At 40.1% G+C, this 26,023-nt stretch overlaps 1 protein-coding gene across 1 annotated transcript in view; it reads left to right on the top strand.

The window, feature by feature from the left end:
- Positions 1–18,292: 18,292 nt before the first annotated feature.
- The window catches only part of ndrg2 (NDRG family member 2), a 62,812-nt gene continuing 55,081 nt past the window's right edge, over positions 18,293–26,023 (top strand). Inside the window, exon 1 of the mRNA XM_036146968.1 lies at positions 18,293–18,320. Within this exon, the coding sequence (XP_036002861.1) occupies positions 18,308–18,320 (13 nt within the window). The 5' untranslated portion in view covers positions 18,293–18,307. The remainder of the gene's footprint in view (positions 18,321–26,023) is intronic.

Genomic DNA, 26,023 nt, shown 5'->3' with positions numbered 1-26,023 from the left:
CCGAAATAAACGTAACTTTTAGATTTAATTAACTTACTAGGTTTATTGTTGCTAGAAAATCTAGGCTGATAAGACTTAACTGCACACATCATCTTAAACAAATTGGCCCCCTCTTACCTCTCGCATTTGTATGTCCCTTCTCGAGCTCTCAGATCTGAAGGCACTAGCCTTCTAAAATCCCTAAAGTGCGAATAAAAACTGCTGCCGAGCGTGACTTCTCTTTCTGAGCCCCTTTCCTGTGGAATAACCTCCCACAGGACATCAGGGAGGGACATTCTGTTGGTGTTTTTAAAGCTAAGTTAAAGACCCACTTGTTGACTCTGTCATACTCTAAATTTTATCTTCTGATGTTTAATCTGTTTTTTATCTGTACTATTGTTATTTATTTTATCTCTTTGTAATTGTTCAGAGCTTTATATGAAAGCGCTTTATAAATAAAGTTATTATTATTATTAACTCTGCAGTGGAGGTTCTCCTTCCAGCAGAACATGGGCTCTAAACATGGAGCCAGTGTTACAGTAGAATGGCTCAGATTGAAGCACTGTGTGCTATAACAGTTAGGTATCTGTATATGGACTGATAATGGAAGGTCACAGAAACTCTCCATAGTGTGACTGAGCTCAACCTTTTCTCCAAAGAAGAATGGGCAAAACATTTAGCCTCTTGATGTTCAGAAATGCTAAAAACATAAAAGATAAGAGACTTGGACCTGTCCCCTCAGAAAAAGGTGGTTCTACAAAGTATGGGCTCAGGGGGGCGGAATAAAAAAAAGCAAGCCACACATTTCAGATTTGTATTTTTTTAAATATAGTGAAAAATATTCCACTTCACAATTACTCCTTTGTGCATTAAATACACATAAAATCCTACTAAAGCTTAGTAAAAAATACATTGAGGTTTGTGGTTGTAAAGTGACAAAAGAGCACCAGATATTATAGTCCTACAGCAATGGATCATATTCTCATCCACTTGGCACCAGGCTTGTACAGCATGTGGTATCTTTCACCTACTTGTGTAATAGAACAGTGTTGCAGTCTGCCATTAATTTGATACATATCCACTAAAAATAAACACAGCAGCACCAAATCACAGCGAGCGGCAGAGCGTTGTTTCTGTCCATACGGTGGGAGCTTGTCTCCTCGTTTTGTAACGTCTTTAGGGCCAGCCCTGCTTTCCAAGTTCCAAAGCATTAATATTCATCAGGATAGCTTTAATCTCTAGAAAGTGGGTTATTGGCAGCGCTAGATGTTTTTCTCCCATCCTCTTTCTGCCTCACTCTACCGATTTACTCAGCTCCTGTGTCTCAGTGTGATTAGAAAAAGGGGAGAAAAAAAAGTGCGTGTTCATATGAAGGATGGGGAGGGAGGCGGGGAAAAGAGTTGTATAAGAGATTTAAAGTGGGTGACAGCAAACAAGGGAGACAGAATAAAAGAGACAGCTCTGACGTCACGGACGCGTTAAGTAGGTCAGGCATGAAGTTGTGATGTCACCTCGTTTGGAGCCAGCCCACTGGGCCAATCATCAACACGGACACACCCCCTTTCCCACCCCGGCCCTGGTTTTCAACAGCTGTCCACAATCACACACATAAAGATGCACACTCCCGGCTGCACACATATCTATACAGTCTTGCGGCTGTAAACAAGGATACTGCTGGGGCTTCTGGAATAACCGAAGAGGGAATCATCCATGACGGAGATGAAATTAAAAATGACACCGTGGTCTCAACTGCAGAAGCTCATAGAGGGCAATGTGGAACAGGATTTCACATTATCTTCAAATGGCAATGCATTTATTTATTATAAAGGATCTGCTTGCTTTCTCTTCATTATTAATACTATTACTAGTCACATCTGATCAGAGAGTATATTGCAATTTGCTCATAGACATCTTTTCCCCAAACAAAGTTCTGGATGCATAACTTGAATTGCTGCTCCTCTCCGGTGGAACCAGCTCCCTTTTTTTCAATGCGACTTACAACAGGTTTTGATTTAGGACTAAACTTCAAACTTTCCTTTTTGATAAAGCTTATACTTGGAGAGGCTTAGGTTATCCTGAGCTATCTCTGTAGTTTTGCTTCAACAAGGTTTGGTGGCTGGAATTCAGACGGGCCACAACTCCCCACTCAGCTTTCTCCTACTACTCTCCAGTTATGCATTTTATAATTATTGCGGCTATTTAGTTCATATTGTTTCTCTATTTTTACTCCTCATAGAAAATCCTTCTGCCCAGCTCTAACACCTTTAGGAGGGAACCATCGGCTGAATAACTGCTGCCAATTGTATCATTTAGATGATACACCTGACCCTGTTTTTCTGTGTTGAACTGTCTTTATCTCCTAGTCACTGCAATTGAAAGAGTTGTTGCCGCCTCTGCCTGTTTATCATACTGAACAGTTTTGGTACAATCTTTTCAGTTTGGTATGCTTGCATACCGAACAAATACAGTGTTTGTACAGTGTTTCTACCCCCCCCCCCCCTTCCAAATGGTTTGCTCCAAAAGCCTTCAGCAGCACTTGCAGCTTGTTTCTCTCTTGCTGCCACACCTTGCTGGGGAGCCAAACCAGGAAGAGGTAAGTGCTTACAACCAAACAAGTGTTCTGTCAAAACAAGAAATCAAACATTTGAAAATTTAAGGAAACAAATTGACATTCATGCATCTACACTTCCTTCACACAGAATGGATGTCCAGTTCCCTTGCCTCTCAAGAAGGTACACCTAAATGTCTGAACAAAAACAATAAAATAAAAAATAACAACTCAACAGTTTGGACTGTAACTTTATCAATAATCTAATTTGCTGATGTAATGGAACCTATCTCCATTACAACAATGCTGCCGTCTGTTGCACAACTTTAAAAACAAAACAAGTTGGCTACTTGGGAAAGTGAAGGTTTCTTATTCAGCTACAGTGAAGATAAAGGAAGAAAGGTGGACCCGCCAATCAGGTACGTACGCCAGCTCGCTCTATACTGTACTTAGTTACTTACATGAACCAATTTCAAGCCAAACATAGACTGGTGCTGGAGATCCGAAGCCATGTGGGATCATTCAAAGAGAAAGAGAAAGTTGAACCTAGGGTGGTCAGTTTTATGAAAGCTGGGATAGTCTGAAGAATAAAGGGAGAGGAAGCAAGAAGCAATTTTTAAAGTTGAATTTGCTGTACTCTATTTTTGTGTGACTTTGTTGTACAATACTGAGATCAAGACATCCTTTAATGTCCCCAACAGAATGTGTCTTGGTCTGCAGTAATACATACAGCAGAGATCAACCCCGTAATACGAATGGTGGCATATATGATACATTTCACTTTTTTTTAAATCAGTTCTATATATTCTTTTTCTATTTTTTTTTTGTAACACTAGTGGCAAGTTTTTACGAAGTAGACTGAGATGAAAAGGTGTTTTGGGGAGGGGGTAGAACCCGGGTCAGCCGTGTCGAGGACTAAGGCCTCTATACTTTGGTCACTACCCCTGCACCATCGTAGTACACCTTGACATATATGATACATTTAATAATCAAAATGTACTAAACATAGCCTTTGCATCAGTGGGCTATAAAAGGAGTAACATATAGTGAATGAGGGAAGAATTGATTTCTCAGTTTTTATGTGGCCTTCATGGTTCCCAAATCGCAACACCATCTGTGAATGAATGCTCTGAAAAGTCTTCTGAAAACCTTATAGGTCACATTAGCACTCTGCCCTTTCAAACCCCAGAGCTGGACAATATTTAACAAGCCTTTATGATCTGGAGGAAAATCTGTAATTCTTTTCTCATGTCTTCTATTTTTTGTCCTCTGTCTTTTCCCTTCTCTCCCCTCAGCTTCATCTCATACATTTCAGCTGCCAACCTAAGCCTCTTCACAGTTATAGACGGCAGTAAAGAGGACATCTGCGCTACATACGGGGACCTATTTCTGATGTTCTTTTCATTCGAAGCATCAAACAAATCCACTTGGCCTTCATCAAGACGATAGTGATAGTCTTGCTTTGAATGGAAGCGTGCGGCTGTCAGAGTCTGAGCAGGGGAGGAGAGGAGAGATTTACACAGAGCTAGACGCAGAACCTGACTTGCCTGTGTAAAGATTTCATTAGACGGGGGCATAAAAGAAGTAAAAATACAAAAAAAACACAACATGAGATTGATGGCTTTAAGATCCTTTTTTTAATCAAAAAGCCAGAAGTATCCTACTATAAAAAAAGAAGGAACTGGAAATACCGACACTGTCAGTATAATTAGCTCCTGAGATGCGAAGTGCAGTTGACCTGTTTCCTGCCTGTGCATAAAAAAGACGAGCTTGCTCTTGCCTCATGTGCTAAAAGATCTAATTAGCCAAAAATGAGCAATCACATGGTAAGAAGAGGTGCAACAAACACCTCATATGGTTACGTCACCTTCACAAACATTCCAAAAGGTGATTTTTAGCTTTTACTTCAAGTTTAGAAAAACTTCCAGCAAACATTTTGGAACAATACAAATGATGACAGAGCGCAAAATCAGAGAGGTGCAGTCAGGACTGTTATATAAACTATAAGTGAAGATCATACATGAAAAGTCAAGTCCCAAGGTTTAACAGAGGTTATAAAAGCACAAGGATATCCTGTTAGGATCTGCAGACTAAGAAGCAAAACCGTCACTTCAGACCTCCAAGATGGTAATCACAGAGTGATAGTGAGTGTTTTAAGTCACATTTGCAACTTATATGACAGACAACAATTAGAAGAGAGTACTTTCATTTTTGTGTACATCAAAATTCATGATGCAAATTCATCCATTCATCCATCCAACCAACCCATCAGCTGTCTCCTATACCTGCTTACTCCTTGGAGGGTAGTGAGCAGGTGGGACCTTTTGTCAGTGGTCAATGGCTAAAAAGCACTGTGCGGTCCACAGCTCTATTCTGGGGCCAATAGTGTACGAAGACATTTTGTCTCACTCATTAATGAAATAGTCTCCCTTCTGGTGAACGAGATCAAACGGCACCCGGTGGAGGAGCAGTACCTGTCACATCCCCAGCAGCAAGGGGGATGTGCCCTAACTCTTTTGGTCGGCAACAATTCGCCCAACTGTCCGCGTTCAGTCTCCATGGTAACCAACTGGCCTATAGATGGAGCTACTTCCTGCGCATCAGGTCACATGTTCGACATAGCATTAGAATGTCTTGCGACATGACCACGGCAGTACTGTCTGGATGGATGTTAGCTAGCAGCCTGCTGGTGGGTACGGCTGTAATGAGAGGGGTTGACTTGCAGGGGAAAGCATTGGCGTTGTTGATTCCAAGAGATCACCATTAGCTGCACTCAGCTATTGCCTCTGCTGCTCAGCCTCCATCGCCAAGCACACCGCATTCCATGTGTTCCCACTGTGCCAGCCCATTCACCCCCTCAGCAGTTGGCCATGCAACCTCTTCTCCACAATGAGCAATGCACCATCTGCTTAATTGTGACGAATGATAAACCTTTTAAGCTAGGCGTTGGCCAACATGAGATCCTCAAGGTATGATGATCTTTAGTAAAATACTTGCTCAATTTGATTAATATCATCCCTTTTGTTGTTCAACTTATTATATAGTAACTCAAGCTAAATAGACTCATATTAGCTTGTTTATTAAGCAGCCGAATGCAGGCTAGCTTGGATAGCTAGCCTGGATTCTGTGTTTTCCATAACCACAAATGTTTACAAAAAGTCTAATTTGCTTTTACTGCATTATTTCAGACAGCCTAACCACCAAGTGCACATTATACCTGCTGCTTTTTCACTGGCATCTCTTTTAAAACATAAGACAGGTGTGATGGAAAATGTCTGCAGTTTTAAACGTTGGTATGCCTTGGTCTCGGGAACTGGCCAATGCCCATTCATAATGCATAGAGGCAAAAGTAAATAACATTTTTAAAAGCAACAGAGGCCATCATAAACACGGTTAGAGTCATTCTCTGAATTTCTTAAGTCAGTCTCGGAATAGTCACTCCATTACATTAAAATGTCAGAAAAATGATTTCTCTTGCAGAGCTATTTGCTCTTTGCATTAATGCCAGGGGTCTGGTAATCATTGACTACTTTCTACCTCTGTCTTTTTGTCATGCACCCCTTTTTCTATTACCCCTGGTTTTGTCGTTGCTTTGTTTTATTTCCTCTGGTTTAAATTATGTTGAAGTGTAAACTACCATCTACCAGCCATAAAAGGAGACCAGATGGCGTGATCAACATTCTAGGGGTGGTGAGAGAAGAATGGGGCCTCTGAATGTGCATTCACTGTTCCAATTGGATAATAATCATCTTACAAGATAGACCACAGAAAAGAACGCAATGTCCTTCAGTGGAGTTTGTCCTAAAAGTTCACGAGGAACAAAGTGATCTTTTATTCTATTCATTCAGCTCACAGCTTTTTTTTTTTTTTTTTACATCACATTACAGCTGTGGTTCTCCATAAACATAAGTCATATGTTTTAGAATTTGATGTAATAAAGTATAATTTGTCCAAATGTAAGTTTTTTTTAAATAATATTAGCTTCTGTGCTCCAAGATCTCCAAGCGTGTCCTAATTTAGAGATAATGTGAAAAGGAAAATTGTCAAACAGCAGAGATCTGCAGACAGCTGCACTATGCAAATATCCTCTGGCAATGACTGAGAGTATTATCTTACTAACAGAATCCTAGTGCCGTGTAAAAGGTGTGGCCAGAGATGATAATTAAATATGAATGCTGCTGATTGCTCCAGATGACTGTGCCACATGTAGGTTGAAGGTCAAAGTAAGTCACTGGTGCTTTATCAAATGCTGACCTTCTAAAAATGAGTTGATTAAAGGGAACTCCCACCCACCATCTGCCACACATACAGTCATTTGAAAAAGTATTCAGATCTTTACACATTTTGTTTCTGATTTTTTTGGGTCACGTTTGTCAGATCATCAGGCTCATTTTTGTAGCAAAGATAACCTAATTCAATACAAAAAAATTGTTTTTAAATAATGCAGTTATTTAAAAGACAAAACGATATTGACACCAGCCTACTTGAAAAAAGTAATTGCCCCCCTAAATGAATTGGTTATGCCACCCTTGGAGGCAACAACTACCTTTAAACAATAACAATAGCTGGCAATGAGTCCGTCACATCCACGTGGAACACTTATCGTCCGCTTTGCTTGGCAGACTCTGTTCTAATTAGCCACATTGGAGGTTTTTGAGCATAACGTTTAATGATCAGTTGGACTTTGTTTTACTTAATTACTCATTTACTCATGTTCTGTTTTACGACTATTTTCCCTTTTTCCCCCTGTAGCTGTTCTAGACATGTTCCCTCCGCTCTGCCTCCTCATAGTCATGGTCCCGACATAGCGGCAGTACATTCAGATAATTTGACTTAACAAGGTGAAGACAGATTTCCTTGGACTTGTGATAGGAAGAAGATTTGGAATTGGGTCACTTTTTGTAACTCACAGGACCAGTGTTTTCAATAAACTCAATAAAGTTATGCTGTTAATCCAAACACAGGATCACTTCCGGTTACTTTCTGGCCAATTTGAAGCAGTGAATATTTCTGAAATCTTCAGCTGGCAACATAGTTTTGTATTGTATGTGGCAACAAAAAAGTACAAACTTCCTTCAATTTGTAGACAGCTGGACTTTGGTTGAAACTTAAAATGTGATGTTTTTTTCCCCTGTCTCAAGTTATGGGTGCTGGAAAGAATTATGGGCCCCATAACCAAAAGCTCACATTTACATATGGAAATGTTCTTTTTTGGGACCCTTGGAATTGTTCTAACGTTCCCCTCCTTTACAACGCCCCTGCATGGGGTTGATTACTTGGTCAAACACCTGGACTCAGTTAAGATTGCCCACAGTTCACTCATACTAAAATGGTATCTGACAGCACTATGATGAGCTATAGCACACTGTGATTAGAGGGGGAAGCTTGATTATAACAGAAGGATGGACAGAAGCAGCTTCCTGCACACTCTACAGTCTATAAAAGATGTAAAATGTCTTGCTAAATATAAAACCTAAGAAATGTCCTTGTCGAGTGTTGTGTGAGAACGTTGTCCTTCTTGCAGTGTGGATTGTGCACCAGGATGCAACTTGGTTTTCTGTCTAATACTTTTAAGCCTTTGAAAGGAGATTCTGTTGCTTTCCTAGTGATTACATTAGCCAGTGACCAATTTGTGAAATAGTATTCAATATGAGAAAAACCTCATTGGTTGGTGAAACCTTCTGGCTGCTTTATCTGACAGTGAAGATCTTTTTTTGCCTGAAATTATGTAGGTTAAAATGAATGATTCTGGGAATGCTTTCAACATGATTCCTAAATGATGAGGTGGGGTCTATAATGACACAGAATCTTTAATTTCTGAAACAAACTAAAGTTCTCCTTTAAGGACAGCTTGAACACAACCTCAGTGTTTGACATTTTGATGAAAGCTTTTTAGTTGTTGCTATAAACACAATATTCTAAGCCACTCATTAATACAGTTCATTGCTAATGTCAGTTTTTCCTGAGACCTCTGTCATCCCTTGCCTGTGTAAAAATGACAACATCATCATCATGAGGACCTTTTGACAAACATTTAGCAAGTCATAAATTGCAAAGAAAACATAACTGGACCAAGTATGGATCCTTGAGGTACTCCATCTTTATAATCAAGCTGACATACACACAATTAGTTCTTTTTGCCAAGAATGATTTTGTTCAGACAGGATAGATTTTGTCTTACTGACAGAAGAATGTGATAGTCTACCGAATGGGACGCCCTTTTTAGTTCAAGGAACACAGAACCAACAAAAGCACAAGAATCTAGTAAACACTTTTCTAGAAAGACATGTATCTCTGTTTTAGTTCAGCAGGTTACATGAAAGCCAAAGTATTTACAATGCAGAGGAAAGTCCACTTCATGTAAATAGTCCATTAAATAGTTTGCTTTCAATTTTTAAGCATTTTTCACATAACTTATAGAATACTGATTGGTTAGTTATTCTTTATTCCTAGGTTCAAAGATTTGATTAATTTGGGCCTCTTTCAGTGATTTGGAACAACACAATTGATCTAGGTGCATAATGTGTTATTGGTTCGTCAGGGAGTCTTTTTGTATCTTAATGAAATTAGTATCTAAATCATGCCAATTCTTAATTAATCTATTATGGCGATCATTTCTGACTCAGACATTTCTTCCATTATAAAAATAGTTGAAGCTGTTTGCAGAGTAAGATGCACTTTCATGTAAATGAAAAAGACTTGAGATTTTTTCTACTGAATTTCAAAAAATGAACTAAATCCAGTTTTAAGTAGTATATTGTTGACTGATGAGTTATCTGCCTTGATCTCTCTTTTCATTAGATAATTTAACAATGTTTTTGATAAATGCTGTTTCGATTCAATTTTATTATGTAGCCCCAATTCACAACACATGTCATCTCAAGGCACTTTCCAAAGTCAAATTCAGTCAAATCATACAGACAGATTGGTCAAAAAGTTTCCTCTCTAAGGAAACCCAGCAGATTGCATCAAGTAATTGACAAGCAGCATTCACTCCTCATGAAAGAGCCACAGTGGACAGTCGTCTGCATCGTCGGTGACTTTGCAGCAATCCCTCATACTGACGATGCATGAGGCGACAGTGGAGAGGAAAACTCCCCTTTAACAGGGAGGATAACCTCCAGCAGAACCAGGCTCAGTGTGAACAGTCATCTGCCTCGACCGACTGGGGGTTAGAGAAGACAGAGCAGAGACACAGAAAGCACAGAAGCACACATTGACCCAGGAATCCTTTCTATGTTATGTGGTAATGGCAGATAATCTGCCTCCTGGATGGTGTCACAGCTAACAGAACACCAGACCTGGTGTACCTACTGTGAAGAGAAAAAAGACAAAGCCAGCGTCAAGTTAAAAGTTGAAATAACAACAAATAATGCAAATTGGAGAACAGTAGGAGAAGTCAGCAGAGTGAGAAAAATAGACCCTGATGTCCTCCAGCAGCCTAAGCGTTTCCTTTTTCAGATTTAATAATGATCATACAGACGTTTGTGTTAACCTCCTGCGATGTTTGAATTGCTTTGTTTCTTGTTGAAGTAAAAAAAATAATTTTTAAGTAATTGATTGATGCATCATCTTTATGAGTTTCTTACATTCATCATTGAGCCCAGAAGGTTAATTTTGTCTTGCAAATTGAGCCACAACGGAACACAACATTTTGGAATCCAAAGTAACACTTGTTGTTGTTTTGTCTTTAAAAAACTAGAACAAAACATTACTGTCGTCAGAGAGCTTAGTCAAAATATATGTTTTAATCATTCAGGAATTAAAAAAAAACAATTTACATGTCAAATAGACTTCAGCCAATTTGCCAGGCATTTGGATATAATTTACTCTCTCTGTTTGAAGCTGAATCTTTTCTTTTCACTTTCCTGCAGTTTTCCTGTTTTACTACTGATAATCAATGGGTGCAGATCGGAAACGTCTGGAAACTCCCTTCCATTGATGAGTGCAATAAAATGTGATGGATGGCTAAACAACACTACTCTGTCGCACATCTTCATCTCACCCTGAACCATCTTTAGCAACATGCAGTCTGTGGGTGGCCCTTTGGGTCCACTCACTGTTTAGGGGTTTAATATTTTAAAAAGCCAATTGTCTCAAAGCTAAAACTGTTAAATCCAAGTTGGAGCGTTATATGCTTTCAAGCACTTTTTATGTGAATTTATGCAGGGGAAACAAAACAGTGCAGTCACAAAAAGCTGTTTTATTCAGTAGATAAAACCAACCTTCTGCTTAATGTCATTGCTTTGATTTGCACTCGCTAACTTGAACTTGCACCAGACCGTCCGCATTAAAACAAAGATAAATTCTCTGAAAGGAGTTAGTTACTGTATATCAAAGCCAAAAAAAAAAAAAAGAAAATATCTATATAAGTGAGTAAGCTTATTTTGGATGCTGATTCAACTCTTGTCACCACAAAGCAGATTTTAACCGCCTCACGCTGGAGAGTGTTACGTCACCCGGAAGCCCCTTTAATCCACCCGGGCCGACCCAGCTGTGGGGCCAAGATAAGCGGCGACTAACTGGATACGCGTTCAGAAATTACAGCAGCCGTGCAGATCACCGCATTTACCATCTCCCGACGCGATCGCATATGGCAGAAAGCGTTGTATGGACGCGTCGATTTCGACTGAATTCACAGCAACACAGTAGCACCTTTAAACGCCGGTGCATGCCTTTATGGCAGAATAAATACTGTATGTGGCGTACCACAGCCTGACAGCAAGCACAGGCTGGTGGATCATTATATAAGGTGGCTCGTGTGGCGCTGTATAGAGGTTTGAAACACGGCTTGGCCTGTGGCAACACTCCCTGATAGTTCAGAAAAGCAAACAAAATCTCGAGCATGCACAACCTGTCGACAGAAAGGCTCCTCAGGTTTCTCATCGCTCAGCATTATTTGCTGTGAATCCTCAAAGGCCTATTACGTCACGTTGTTGTTTTCCTCCAGCCGAGCTGCGGCTGGCAAACACTCGTAGGAAACAACGCGGTCAGCTAATGGCAAGACAAATATGACTCTATAACTGCGCCACTTGGGGAAACGCTGACCCCGCTTACATAACCCCAGAGCCAATGAGTGATGCTCTGTTTTTCCGGCTCCTGGATCTGGTCCGCGGCAGCAGCAGCAGCAGCAGCAGCGAGCCGCACAGACTCAACGGGGATTACACGTGTCATGTTTATGTTTCCCATTTTGCTCCCGCCTGAAAGAACTCACTGTGGCTTTTCCATGGAAAACAGATTTATGGGTGCTCGCTGCTTCAGTTACATAACTGAGTTCTCGCACCGAGGGACAATAAAGGTTATTTCTATTCTACTCCGAAGGTTTTTCGCTTGGAGTTAAGGATTGTAGTGATGTACACCTCAAAGCACTTTTTAAGACAAACAGATGTAATTTGACTGCAGAAAAATATTATCAGACTAATCTAATCATAGACACATGCAGCTTGATGTACCCATATTCTAACTGGATCCTAATTATAATTAGGTGCAGTTTATCAGGCATGTTGGTAAATGTTTTCTGTCTGATGGATCAACTGCATCAGGTCGTTACTTTTGTAGCAATCTCACATGAGCAAGCTTTTCTAAAAAAAGGAATTCCTGTTCCAGATACTGCAAATCCCGAGAAATAGTAAAAGTTACAGTCAAAACTGCTTTAGCTACCTTGTAATCAGTTTAATAAGTTGGTTCGTTTAGCTGTAGCAGAGCCACGCTGATTCTGTACGCACTTTGTCCAAAGAGGGATCTTTAAGAAGACCTGAGAACGCTTGTAGCTGGATTTGTGTGCAAAGCTGCAGAACTGGGGGAGGAAAATTAGAAACCCAGTCCCAGAGTTTGCTGATTCTTGTGAATTATTTCACAATGGGCCGATGACATTTTTTTTTTACCCACCACGACTAAAGTCATCGTAAAGTAAGAGTCAGTCATAAATGTTCTTAATAAAGCTCAGATTTGTTTTCCTCCACCAAAATGTGAATTTCCCCCCTGATGTTTGACAGAACTGTCCCCAGTTAACCTGCTGAAAGTATAAAAAGCTCTTGATATTAAGCTAATATAACCAGATCAGCGTTCTTAAGAGCGAGGGACGTTTGATACAGTGAATCCTGAGATTCTTCTAAATAAGTCTAATTTCCAACTACAAGGCTTGATAAAGTCTAAAAACAAAGGGAAATAAGCCAAAGTTGATATCACTACATCAACTTTTGCAGACTGCATGTTAAGCGTACCACAAAGTCCACTGATCTCTGCTCGCATGTTATTGACCCACCTGACTAACTGCATGCAAGCAAAATTTATTCTTAATTCTAAAAAGTTATGTTCATGAATTACTAATTAGTGAGAACATTAAGAGGTAAAACATCAGTGGGAAATATTGCAGGTTTATTGGTTTAACATTTGTGTATAATATTTGATTCTCAACAAATATCCAAGGCTAAGCTAAAGAAATGTGTCTATCACATTTATTCTGAACTGCTTTTATCTACTAAGACTATGTCCGCCTGGAAAGACTGATTACATCTGTATGCTGTGATTCCATCACGTCCGTTTAACCGTCCAACTGAACGGCAACGCAGTTCAACCAGTTCACAGCCTCTGATACCCTTTAAAAACAAGCTTGGGTGCTCTTTTCTTGTCACATTTTCATTTTTATAAATGAATTCAAAAGCCATAAGTGAAGGAGCGATGCTAAGCAGAGAAGTTAGAAGAGGCTGTGATCCTCCAGGCCAACACAAGACGTTGTTTGAACACGCTTCGATTTGAAATAGTTTGCCAACATTTAGAAAAAGCTAAATGACTTTTAAGTTTTATTAAACTTCTAAATCATTTAATAAAGTTTACCTCTTGTGCACTTTTGTGCTTTGTAATTGTTTTGTATTATTGCTTGTTCGGTACCCCCTGTAGTTGTAGTTTTAAAAGATTACATTTGTGGAAAGTCAAGCCCTGGACTGAGCCTTTCTATTTAGCCGCTGGCATGAAGGCCTGTAGGCAGGACAGGACAATGATGGCTTACTTATTCAGTAACATTGTTTCTAGGTTTCAATCCCTGCTCAAAGTATGTAAAAAGATACAGAATTAGAGGAAAATCATATTTCTAGTCTATTTTTTAAACTTTTCGTTATGCAGAAAAGCTCTCAGTAGCATGTTGTGTAGAAGTCAAGGCCGTTCTGCATAAACCAGAGTTGTTACTCATCCTTACAAAAACTGAAGAAGACACCAGCCCACCAACAGAAACTGGCCTGCTTACACAGATAATCAAAGGCTCTAGCCCAGTGGAGATCATATCTGACCAATCAGGCTGGCTCTGACCCGGGGGCCCTGATGCTCACCGTATAAGTCAGTTAATATTCAGTTAAACAGTGTGTTTAGGGAGCTTGCTCCTTTTCCTTTTTTATTTGAAAGAATCCTCCTACTGTTCATTACTGTAAAATTATTTTAATTCACGAATATTACTAGAATAATTCTATACCCCTGTCAAACATCTCATGTTATCTAAAGCGTTTCAATTAAACAACAGATCACCAGTGTTATATCCCAGCTATACTATTAGTGCATAAATGCAGAGAACTCATGTAAAATTTAAAAGGTTTTGATGTGTCAGCTAATTTTGATTATGAACCTAAACATGTATAACTTTTAGTGGTCCTTTATTCAGAAACAAATCGACTGCTAACTGTCAGGGATTGGGGAAAATGAAGTAGTGTTGAGTGAAACGGCGTGTTAAGACAAGGCATGAAAATAGTAATTATAATGAGGACATTTATTTGTGCCCTCAGTGACAGGCGTGACCGTCCAGTTCAGAGGTGGTGCTGATGCAGCCCTCGTTCTGCTGCTTTTCAGCTGGGATGGAAGAATAATGAAGCTGTGGGCATTTCTGTGGAAATCTCCATTGAAAAATACTTCGATTGTTACAAACTCCAGATTCATTCGATCAAAATCCAGTGCTGCGAGCCGCGCGGGCCCACAGAGGGATTGCTGGAAACCGGTGGGCTACATGCAGTTTCACCAAACACACAGTCAGCAGCGGGCATTTCACCGTGGACTCTGCTTCAGATTTAAAGACGCCTTGATCGCACATCCCTACTGTTAACAGGTGCTGAAACTGGACCTCGATCTTCACGTGTCACGTTTGGTTGCACGTTGGTTTATAGGAAAATCAAAAGAGCTTGTGAAACAGAAGTGAGTTGTTTATGTGGCAAGTGCGGATTTACTGGTATGTTTTGGGTCGTCGTCACATTGCAGGACGCAGCTCCTCTCTAAGATTGTTTCACAGATGGGCTCACATCTTCCTCACACACCGTCCGATACGCTAGAATTCAAGGTGGGTTCTGTGATTGTTCGTATACAGGGGCTCTCCTGCAGCGAAGCATCCTAAAACATGACTCCTCCACCTCTTTGCTTTACAGCTGCTAGGGGTTTGTATTCCTGGAACGCTGTCTTCTCTTCTGGTTTGGAAATGAAATGATTTAAGGCTCATCACTCCAACGAAAAGTATCCCAGAAGCCCCGGTCTTTGTCTATTTATTCCTCTGGCAAACAGTAGTGTGGCTTACATTATTTTCTTAAAGAGTAAAGGTTTCCTGTTTGCACACCTTTTATGAAGCGTAATCCTCTGATTGTAGAGGTCTACTCTTTCACATGAACAACTGAAGGAATCTGATAGGGAGTTCCAGAAGGGCCGGATTATCCATAAGGGCCAGTGGGCCAGTGCCCAGGGGCACCAACCATGGGGGGGGGGGCACCACATTTATTTTATTTTATTTATTTTATTTTTCATAAATTGTTATATTATTTACTTGAAATTGTTGAAAGACCATGCATTATTCGTTTTGTGAACACTGATGTCACAATAATAATAAATGATAAATAAATCAAGATTTTTTTTTAAATGAGATATTTGAATATTGCTCACTGCTCATATGCCTACATGTAGTTGTGTAAGTTAGTAAATATTAAATTACATTACAGAAATCCCCTTGATTATGTCTGATGTTTTAGACCGGAGGACAGCACGGGTAAGGGGGGGGGGGGGGCTTTGAGGTGTAGTACCCAGGGGCACTACATTGTCTTAATACGGCCCTGGGTCCAGTGATGAAGGCTTAGGGTTTTTTATGCTTCTTTAAGCATTTTGCTGTCTCCCATCAACTTGCTTGGAAAACCACACCAAAGCGTATTTGCTGTATTTCTAAACGTAGACCACTTTTAGAGGAGTAAAGTGACTGATTTTGAATTATTTTAAGACCTCTTCAAATATTTTACCCGGATTTTAAAGGGGCCTTGCCACATTTTTTTGACCATAAAAAACACACAAAAAAATCAATATATTCATCTTCAAATAAAAGATGGTGTTCATTTTGTTCCTTTTTGAGCCTGAAAAGAACTATAGACTGGGCATGATCAGCAGACATAAACATTGTCGGTGCTATCTGACAGCCAGCAGTTCGGCAGAGATCTCAGGAAGCAAAATGGCGACAACTGATGCGGCTACGGTAACAGCCAGCAGACCGTCCTGCAATGCCTTGCAGTAAAGTGATGGCTGGTTAGGGTTAGGGTTACTTCACCTTCCTTTTCCACTAGCCGTTGCAACTGGAATGAGCTACTGGTGCGGAAATTTGTCAGATCATAATACGTGACTAGGCCCCTATAAGCTGCTACACTTTTCTTTCTTGTAGGCCTGAGACAGGAAGCTCACTCAGTTTCTTTTAAACAGCAAACCAGACTAAATGCTTGAGGGTTACCTGGTTGGATACACCTGTTTAGGGTTTGAGTTATTTCAAATTGGAATAAATGTGGGGGTGTAGTAATTTATTCCTCACCAGATATTACATTTTTAACACAGTATTGCAAAAACGTTTAAAGGTTCTTCGATTGATCAGTTATCTAAATCCCTTGCAATTGTTCAAATTGATATTAAGTATCCATTGGTACTAATATGTTATAAAAACACACATGCTTCCTTCGGGTGATTGTAGAATTGTATATTATGGAAACGTGTAAATGTACATCCGCTGAATCAGTTATTGTTTTGTTTTTTATTTGAATTTATTTATTCCAGACACACAAGTATACAATAAATGACAATATATTCCTCCCCCCTCCCCTTATATTTTAATCATGTAAAGCACTTTGCATTGTCTCTGTACTGAAAATGTGCTATATAAATAAATGTGCCTTGCCTTCCTTGTAACATAAATAATAATAATAATAATAAAAAAACAGTCTGAAAAAGGGTTATTGGCAGAAGCAACAAGCTTATAATTCCTACTATAATGCCCATTGTAATTTGCTCACAATGATCTTTCACGTCACAGATCATGTTTTGAAATCTTCAGTTGATGTTGACATCTGGATAACGGTGATGTTGACGCGTAAGGGAAGCAAAGAAAAGTGACCCAGTAGAGGAAAAAGTGCTAAATGTTGTCGGACTCCTCCAGGTGCAGCTGACGCCCTCCATCTCCACCCTGTGTGTGGGTTTCGACCCCAGGTGCGTTTGTTTACCTGCCTGCTCGGTCCCAGGCGGGAAAGCTTGTGCGCTGGGGGGACCTCTGCTCCGCCAGCTCCACAAGGACGGGCCGTACCACCGCACGGATGAAGAGGAGGGGGAGTCAGCCACCGAAGGCTGGCTTTTTCTGCCCATGTTAGCTAAGCAAATTGGTATGGTCCCCCATGTACGCTGCAACATCCATTAGATATAATTTAAAAAAAATTCTGGGTAAAAAAACAGACTTTAACCGGTTTAAATTGTAAACTGTGTGGCAGATAAGTTTTTTTTCCCTCCCCCTCTCTGCAAACTGCGAGGCTCCATCTTGCCTTTTGATTGACCGCTACATATATTTATTATTTTTTTTTCCCTCTGGGTGCTGAGTTTTCTTTTTTCCCCCCTGCTGGAAAGAAATACAGCAACAGTGGAAGACCGGGAGGAAAACAGGCACGGCGGAAAATCAAAAGAGCTGGAGGAGAAAAGTACAAACGAGAGGAGAGCTTCGCAGGGAGAACCTGGGGGACAGGTTGGGAGAAAATAAAAAAGCAGCAAGAAGAAACTGAGCAAGTGGGGAACGAGACTTGCCGTAGATCTTCCGGACTCTTGTTCGTTTTTATCGACCGCTAGCTTCAAATTAAACGGTAGGTGTCTCGCGTGCATGATATATTTTTAATTTTTTTAATTTTTTTTTTGTATGTGCCCCAAATGTAATTTCTGTTTTAATTGTTTAAGATGCAAACGTTGCATTGTCATTTAGATATGCATTTAAACAAATACCTTACAAAACAAACCGAATCTGCTTGCAGGGAAAAAAAATGTTTTTTTATTATTATTATTAACGCGAGAGCTTGTGGCAGAGCGTGTTATTGATGTGCACATGTGGCACAGCCAGCGGGGCTCTTTGTTGCGCTCTCTCCTCCAGTAAAAGTGACCGCGGCATGGCAGGATATAGGCCGGTATTGACATTTTCTTGCCGCACGAACTTGTGACATACATATAGAGCACACCCCCTCCTCCATTTCTTTATTGCCTTTCCGCTGCATCCATGCTTTCCTTTGTGCTTTGAAACAGTTCACTCCGCCGGGGTTGCAGCGCAGGCTGCTTCACGGTCCACTGCTTTTTTATTTACGCTCTCGGTAAAAACGACCGTGTTTTCTTCCCCACTCCCAAAAGAGGGGCGCTGGGTGGGAGCCGCCACATTGCCAAGTATGTGTCAATGTCAAATGGAGGTGTGTCCCCCAGTGTTTCCCCTTACTGGCCCCCGTGTTGTTGGCTTATAAGCGCGCGAGACACGGCTGACTTGAGATGCCATTAAAAGGTGGGTTCCGCGACAATCTTTTAGATGGAGTCGACTACGGGGCGCGTGAATAGGGGGAGCCGCGTGTTTTGATTGGTGTCGTCGTGCCTACCAAGGACACATTATTACACGCACATTATTACACACACAGAGAAACGCAGGCAGACGGGGAAGATCGCGCGCAGCTTCTGTGAGTCATGCCGCATTTGGAGGCTCGCGCATCATGAGTGAAGTCCCTGCTTACGGCGTGCACGCGCACACTCAGACGGCCTCTCCATAAGTAGGAATGCTTTTGATTGAAATTCTTCTGAGATGTGGAGAAATGTAGGCTCGCGAGGACACCGGAAACGCACCTGTGCCCGCAGCCGGCCAGCACGCGCCAGGACAGAAATGATGGATGAGTAGCTGCACAAGCACAGCCACACATAGGAGGAATGGCTCCTGGTGTGTGTTTCTTTTTTTCTTTTGTTTGTTTGGGTTATTTTCTTCCCGGGGTGTGGTACTCAGCACTTAAACATCGCCACCTTTTGTTTTTTCGTTCATAACGAATGACGGCAAGGGAAAGTTACCAAAGATACAAGCGGAGTGATTTAAAGGGCTAGTTCACAGATTTTAAGTGAGTCTTAAGATGAATCCTGTTTCACCTCTTGGCCCCACATCTAATCCAAATCTCATTTCACACCCGTTCCTTTCTCGCCCCAACCCTACGTTTTGCCACTCATGCTGGGAAGTCGGAGAAACCCAGTTGATAGCTGATCAACTTCTGACACGGTCTGACCTGCTCTTGCAAATGCACTCCCAAATGTCATTTTCAAAAAGCTTTTAGTTTGACATGTTGCAATCAGGCATGGAAACCAGCACCTGCCACGGGCCAAATGTCGCTGAAAGTACAGAGCGGCGGGTAAGTTTGATCAACCCACCAGCTGATGTGGTAGGTTTGCAGTTTGAAAAGATTAATCAATTTCCACTGCTGACAACTTCAACGGATGGGCGTCTGTGTCTCAGGGGAACGACTAGTGCTTTGATTCGAGCTCCTTCCTGATGTTGATGTGCCATTGGGCAAGGCACTTAACCCAAAGGTTCCCACTGATTGGTGTGTTTGTGTTTTAAAGTGTGGATGTTCGCAGTGCGGCTGAAGGAGAAAGTGTAAAAATACTTTGAGTGGTTTGTATGACTAGAAAGGTCCTATAAGTTCAGTCCATTTACTTTCTGGGGCACCACCGTGTCTGAGTTGACACTATAGACTGCTGCAAATGGCGTGCTTAGTAGAAGAGAATTGATGGAAGAGAGCAGTGATGTGAGCCACGGGATGAGCCCTGCAGTAAATGGTTGCAGGTGTATTTTTCAATAACTGTAAGGATATATGGTTAAAAAGCAGCAGGATCAATAAATTATCAATTTCTAGTGCAGAATTTACCCAAGTTACTTACTTTTTAAAATTACCCTGAAGGTATTGTTTCTGTATGGTGATCATCTGGGTCACATGATATAAGAGTGGCTTTAAGGACCTACAAGATGACAAGAGTAGTTGTCATCAATATGGTTTTCAGGGTGGTTTGTTAACTTTAATGAATACTTTGCTGCTTGAGCACTAAAACTAAGTGACGGGAACATAAGCAGATAAGATAGCCTTAAACTGTGACAGCTATTGCCACAGAATATTTAGGCATTGTGATGCAGACCAGAATGTTGTGTGTGTGTGTGTGTATGTATGTATGTATGTATATACATACACACATATGTGTGTATATATATATATACATACTGTATATATATATATATATATATATATATATATATATATATATATATATATATATATATATATATATATATATATATACATACTGTATATATATATATATATATATATATATATATACATACTGTATATATATACATATTGTGTATATATATATATATATATATATATATATATATATGTATATATATATATATATATATATATATATATACATACATACTGTATATATATATATATATACATACATACTGTATATATATATATATATATATATATATACATACTGTATATAGATAGATAGATATATAGATAGATATATAGATCTAGCATATCATACATTTTTTAGTTGCTTTTAGAATTTTTATTTTTTTTCTATTGAGTGCTTTTTTATTGAATACTGCCTCTTATTCAATTAAGAAGTTGTGGGAGCTACGTCTGGGCTTTGTAATCAAGTACTTTTTGGTCATCTTAACAAAACATCTTAAAGCGATGTTTCTCCCTCAGCAACAGCGTCCAATCCGAAGATTGTTGTAGCCAGCGCGATGTGGTGGTGTTTAATAGGGAGAGTTTACAGATCATAAAAAGGTCAGATGTGTATGATTGGCTGATTACCAGCCGGAGCTGGTCAGGCTAAAAATCGACCGACACCATTCTCATTTATACTTCAGAGCTTGATTCAACTGAAAAATACTGAGGCAGCCAATGCCTTTTGCCATCCTCAGTTCTATACAGTGGCCGCACTTGTATAGTCATGCTGCATGGAGCACACATAGATGCATCCATAGTGCCCTGATTTCTGGTTTGCTGTATACATAGCCTAATGAAAGTTAGAACATAGTTCTACAGCTGACAGCAACCAAGACCAATTCTGTAACGATATTTGGGGAGAAGCAGGAATCCTTCTCATCGCATCTCCTGTAAGTTTATGTAATAAGCAACATTTAAATCGCTCCCATCCACTGGCACTGCTTCACAAAGCCACAGCTCTTAATGAGCTGAGATGAATTATAATGAATTGAAACCACTACTGTGGAATCTGGAATGTATAACTTGTATCTCAAATCACCATGGCTCCTTGCAGCACTGTTGCGGGTATGAGAAAAGCAATATGTGAAGCTCTTTAAAAGCAATCTTAATTAAAAATGTTTTGACATTTCTAGAAGTGACCATTAATGCTTCATAAGATGGATGGCTTGAGGAAATTCTGTGTATGAATTTGTATTTCAGTCAAAATGCAAAAATGTGTGTTCTCTGTACGGTTACGGTAATGGATTCCCTGCACGTTTAAATGGCATACCAGAAGCAACATGCGGGACAGTCCTGTGAACAGTAAAGCTGACCAAACACCCTCTGTACGACCGAGGATGATGCGATGAATGCTTCACTTTCGATGAGCTGGACTGAAGATGAAACACGCTGCTGAGTTCTTACTTTTCTCTTGAGTTGTGTCATGCACATCTGTCAGAGCCAGAAATAAACTCCTGAGCTGAAACACTTGCCCTTTGTCCTGATCCTGCATCTCTGAGTGTTAGCGGTCCGGGCCAACGGGTAATCCAAGAAGATAAAACTTGTTGACATCACTGCCTGGAACTGTTTGGCAAGATGGCCCACATTTAAGCATCCACTAAGAAACCAGAGAATTAGGCAAAAGAAGAATTTTTTTTTTTAGGATGCTACAGATAGCGATGTTTGTTTACCCAATCAACCATGTTCTATTGCCTCGGCTCTATTGAACTCAGAGGCTGCTATTGAACAAACCTGACCTCATTATTGACTCTTGGGACATCACTGGACTTTCCCAGTGTTCATTTTATACTCTGGGAGAGTGAACTGAAAAAACACATTCATTTACTCAGGTAGTGCAGAAAACGTACCCAGGCATCTTCATATTGTCACCTTGTCTGTTGACTCTACCAATATTAACATTTACTCCCACAGTGTTTGCCAATCCATCAGGTATGTCTACTGCGAGGCTCAATCTGTTAGATGAGTAATGGCCGTACAAAAGCATAAAGCTGACCGATCTGACCACGACTACTAGAGTACCTAAATTATTCTACAGGATCTGCCCCTAGGGATGGGTACCTTTCACATTTGGCCCAATAATGTAAATGTCAGTTTAATAATATCTTGTCTTTCAATTTAACACATTTATTTCTCAATATATAAACTTGTTTGGATCTACATGTGAACCTTATGAAACACTTTATGAATTACAATACATTGCCTGAATCCACTAAATCAACAGTTATCATAGGCACACAGAAGGAATGAGATTGAAGCTGAATCAAATTCAGGTAATAATTTAATAACAGTTTCAGAGAAAAAAAGACTATAAAAAACATATTTTATCCCACTTTGTAATACAGGGTGTGATACATTTGCAATGTGGAAACGGAGAGGCTCTCCTCCCTGCTCTCTTTGCTCTGATTGCAGGCAGGTTTCAGGATGAGGCTGCAGCTGTCAGAAGAGGCTCACGGCAGCACTCGCTGCTTCCTTGGTAGGGCTGGGCCCTTATCATTTCTTATCATTATAAGAATTTGGGTTTATTTTGACAATAAATTCCAATTAGTAATGTATGAAAACCCAAAAACTACCAGTATTGTCAGGGTTGTTATTTTAGCTATTTTCTCCACTGTTTGTTTCTTCAGAGCATCAATAAATGTCAATAAATAAATGAAAAAAATGCTGTTACTGTCTGCAGTTTAGTGATAAAATCAGATTTCTGACGAAACATATTTCTGTTTTAATATGTTGCATCGGTAAATGTGTTTTTTAAGGACAGTATTTGTATTTATGGAACTATAACTGATGTGAAATCACAGCCACAAAGTTACCTAAAAAGACTACAAGAAGCTGGTAATGGTCTTTTATCATCACTTTCATCGTTATCTCGATAGTACCACAGTATGTCGTGATCAAATTTAATGTCAATATTGCCCACCCCATTCCTTGGCATTTGTGCTTTCACTGGAAGTCACCAGTAAACCAGAAGAAAGTTGCTAGATTTTTTGCTAGTCACTGTTTTGATAAAATGTCGCTGGATGCATCTGAAAAGTCATTAAATATAGTGAGAAGATCACTTCGTTTAGAAGTATTCCTGCCTTTGGCCTTTTACTCCGCATCACAAATATTGCAGTGAGTGTAATTTCATCACTTCTTGAACAGTGGAGCCATACTTTTTAGTGCTTTCTATCAGCCATGCTTGCTTTGTTGACTGGACCAGTTGCTACTGATGTCATTTGCTCTTGTGCGTGCGATGCTATGTTCATGTCCGACATGGAAGATCATCCATTCTTACACTACAATAGCCCCTTAAGCCCAGAGGAAATTACATATCTGAAATAAATCAAGTACAGCTCCAAATTAGGGCTGGGCGATATATCGATTTTATTGATTAATTCGAATTTGCAATTTATGAAGTTTTAATTTTTGGAAAACCGTGATTTTTATTATTTTTTTGCCAATGCAAAAAAACTATATATATCAGTCCTGGCAGGGGAATTTTTTTTGATAAAACCTGCAATGTTGCATATATGTTTTGGAAAATATATTGTGGAAATACTCTTAAGAGGAAGCTTTTTTTATCGATGGTTTCCGCTACATGTATTTCACCATGGCTCACCACCACACCAAAATAAAAGCCCTCACATCTTCCGAATCAATTCACAAACATGTTAAAACAATGTAAATCATATGATATAGCATACCTACTATATATGTGCACTTATTCTAATAATAATCAGAGTTTAAAATGAATTTAAGTATCGTGAAATGTTAAAATTTACTTTTGAAAAACCAACTCCTCCGGTTCCTGTCTGCCTCGCTGCAAAGCTGCTAGTGAATGAAGCTGCTGCTGGCTACTGGGCTGCTCTGCTCTCGGTAGAGAAGGAAAACTAGCGACGACACTCTAGTGTTTCCTACTGAGCCACTCGTATTTGGGAACTTCTCAGACCCCTTTTGTATTTTTGGCGATTTAGCAGCTTCAATTGAAAGCAGCAGTCTGTCTACCATTACTGTCTCACGACAACTGCTAGAGCTGTGTGGCTTTTCCCTGTTCTCTCAGCGCTGTATCACAGGCAGCTGCTGTGTGAGTTTTGTGAAAGGCAAGTTATTGCACAATTAATCACAATAGGGACACTCATCTTTTTCAAGCAGAACCTTTTATTTATTTTGCCTTATTCTAAGGTTTGCACTTCAATAGGGAACTACATTTTCGTTTAATTTTTATGTCAAATAAAAACAAAGTTTATTTGAATGATTTCCTTTTTTTTTAAGTAAAAAACAAATTGAAATAGTAAGTTGGATTTATAGTGGAAAAAAAATCACATATTTTCTTTTTAGGCCATATCACCCAGCTCTACTCTAAAGTGTCAACGTAAATTTTTGTATTTATGTGACACTAAGGCATTAAAGCATGGGTTAAGCATGTCTGCACAGTAAAGCATTTTTCTTAGAGAGTCAGCAATGTTTGATAGACAGTTAAATGGCAGTTTGTGTGTATAAAATGCTGTAAAACCAAAAGTGTTTGTGAAAAAACTGGGGAACAAAATAGGGAACATCAAAAGCCTCCTAATGGGGCTTCCAGACCAAACGCCTTTTGAGCGTCAAGGGCATCGGTTTTACATGCGAAGTCTATGGTGGATGTGCCTCAGGGGGCATAGAGAGATCCTGCAGCGCGTCCTGCAATATGCGTTTTAAAGCTTTCAGCGTGTTTCGTGCTGCAGATTTGGTTTGCCACACGTTAAGCGCCTCTATGGCGGCCGACGCTAAAGTTGGGAACTCTGAACCTTTGCAGCAGGGCGTCAACCAATCAGAGAGACTCTGACTCCGCTTTGTGACATAGCGGGCGATTTTCTGACAGGAAACATATTTTTTGCTTCAGATAACTGATAGATTTTAACATCGATATGGCCACTGACCTTACACAGATGGACAGATACTCAGCTGAAATGGGGCGCATGTAGTTGGTGTCCTGACCCATGCTGGTCCGCAGGTGGTCAAACTGGGCCGGGTGAGACATGAATAGCGCTGAAAGCGACTCTTGCCAGCGCGCAACTCAAAATGCCTCTGAATTATCTGTTGAATTCAGACATGACATAGATTATATTAGATTTTTCAGTAAATAAAGCCAAACTGCTTTCTTGATTTCATCCGCAATTTTCCAAAGAGTCCGGCAGAGGAAAAAAACAGGGTAGCTTTTCCCGACGGGAGCCACTTTGCCTGATGCGCCGTCAGAGCGTCGAGGCTCTAGACAGCACGTTGGACCTTTATGTGCATAAGTGCTGAAGTTGAGGTGTTGGACGTCTTTTTGACTCTCAAAAGTCTGGACGCAGCATTAGAGGTATTTAGGAAAGAAAACGTAACGCTTTCTGGCCTACTTTTAAAGCCCGATAAAATAGGTGTGGCTTTGCTGGGACTAAGATCGGGCCCAACGGGGCTTAAAAGGTTAATGTCACAACGATGTGTTTAGGTACCAAAACATGGCACTGTTTGATTTTACGTGAATCGATACTCAGCAGTACCGACAGGATTTGGTACCCATCCTTACCTACCACCAAGATTAAGAAAAGTTTAAAAATGAATGATCAAGTCTCAAATGAATCTTAACAGTTGTGTGTATGATTTTAGGACATATTTTAGTGATTAGCAGGGTTAGCACATCTGGTATTTCCAGCTGTTAACATCTGTATACTGGGTAACCTGCGGTGATGATTCTTTATCTAGTCTGTATTTTGGAAGCTGAGAGGAATAAAACTGCAACTGTGGTGTAATCTGTTCAGCCTTCCTGTTATCTGCTGGAGTCTCTCTCTCAGCTGACGTGCCCCTGGAAACAAAAGTATCTTCTCTAAAAGCTTCCTACGTCTTTTGTCATCTTTTTGCATTTTTAAACACTGAAAACAATGACCATTGACTCTTCTTCCTTCAGTAACATCTTCCACTCTGAGGAGAATTGTAT

Source organism: Fundulus heteroclitus, chromosome 14 (assembly GCF_011125445.2).
Source record: "Fundulus heteroclitus isolate FHET01 chromosome 14, MU-UCD_Fhet_4.1, whole genome shotgun sequence".
Classification (NCBI taxonomy): domain Eukaryota; kingdom Metazoa; phylum Chordata; class Actinopteri; order Cyprinodontiformes; family Fundulidae; genus Fundulus; species Fundulus heteroclitus.
The sequence above is the reverse complement of the archived record's forward strand: the minus strand, read 5'-3'. Positions and strand labels throughout refer to the sequence as shown.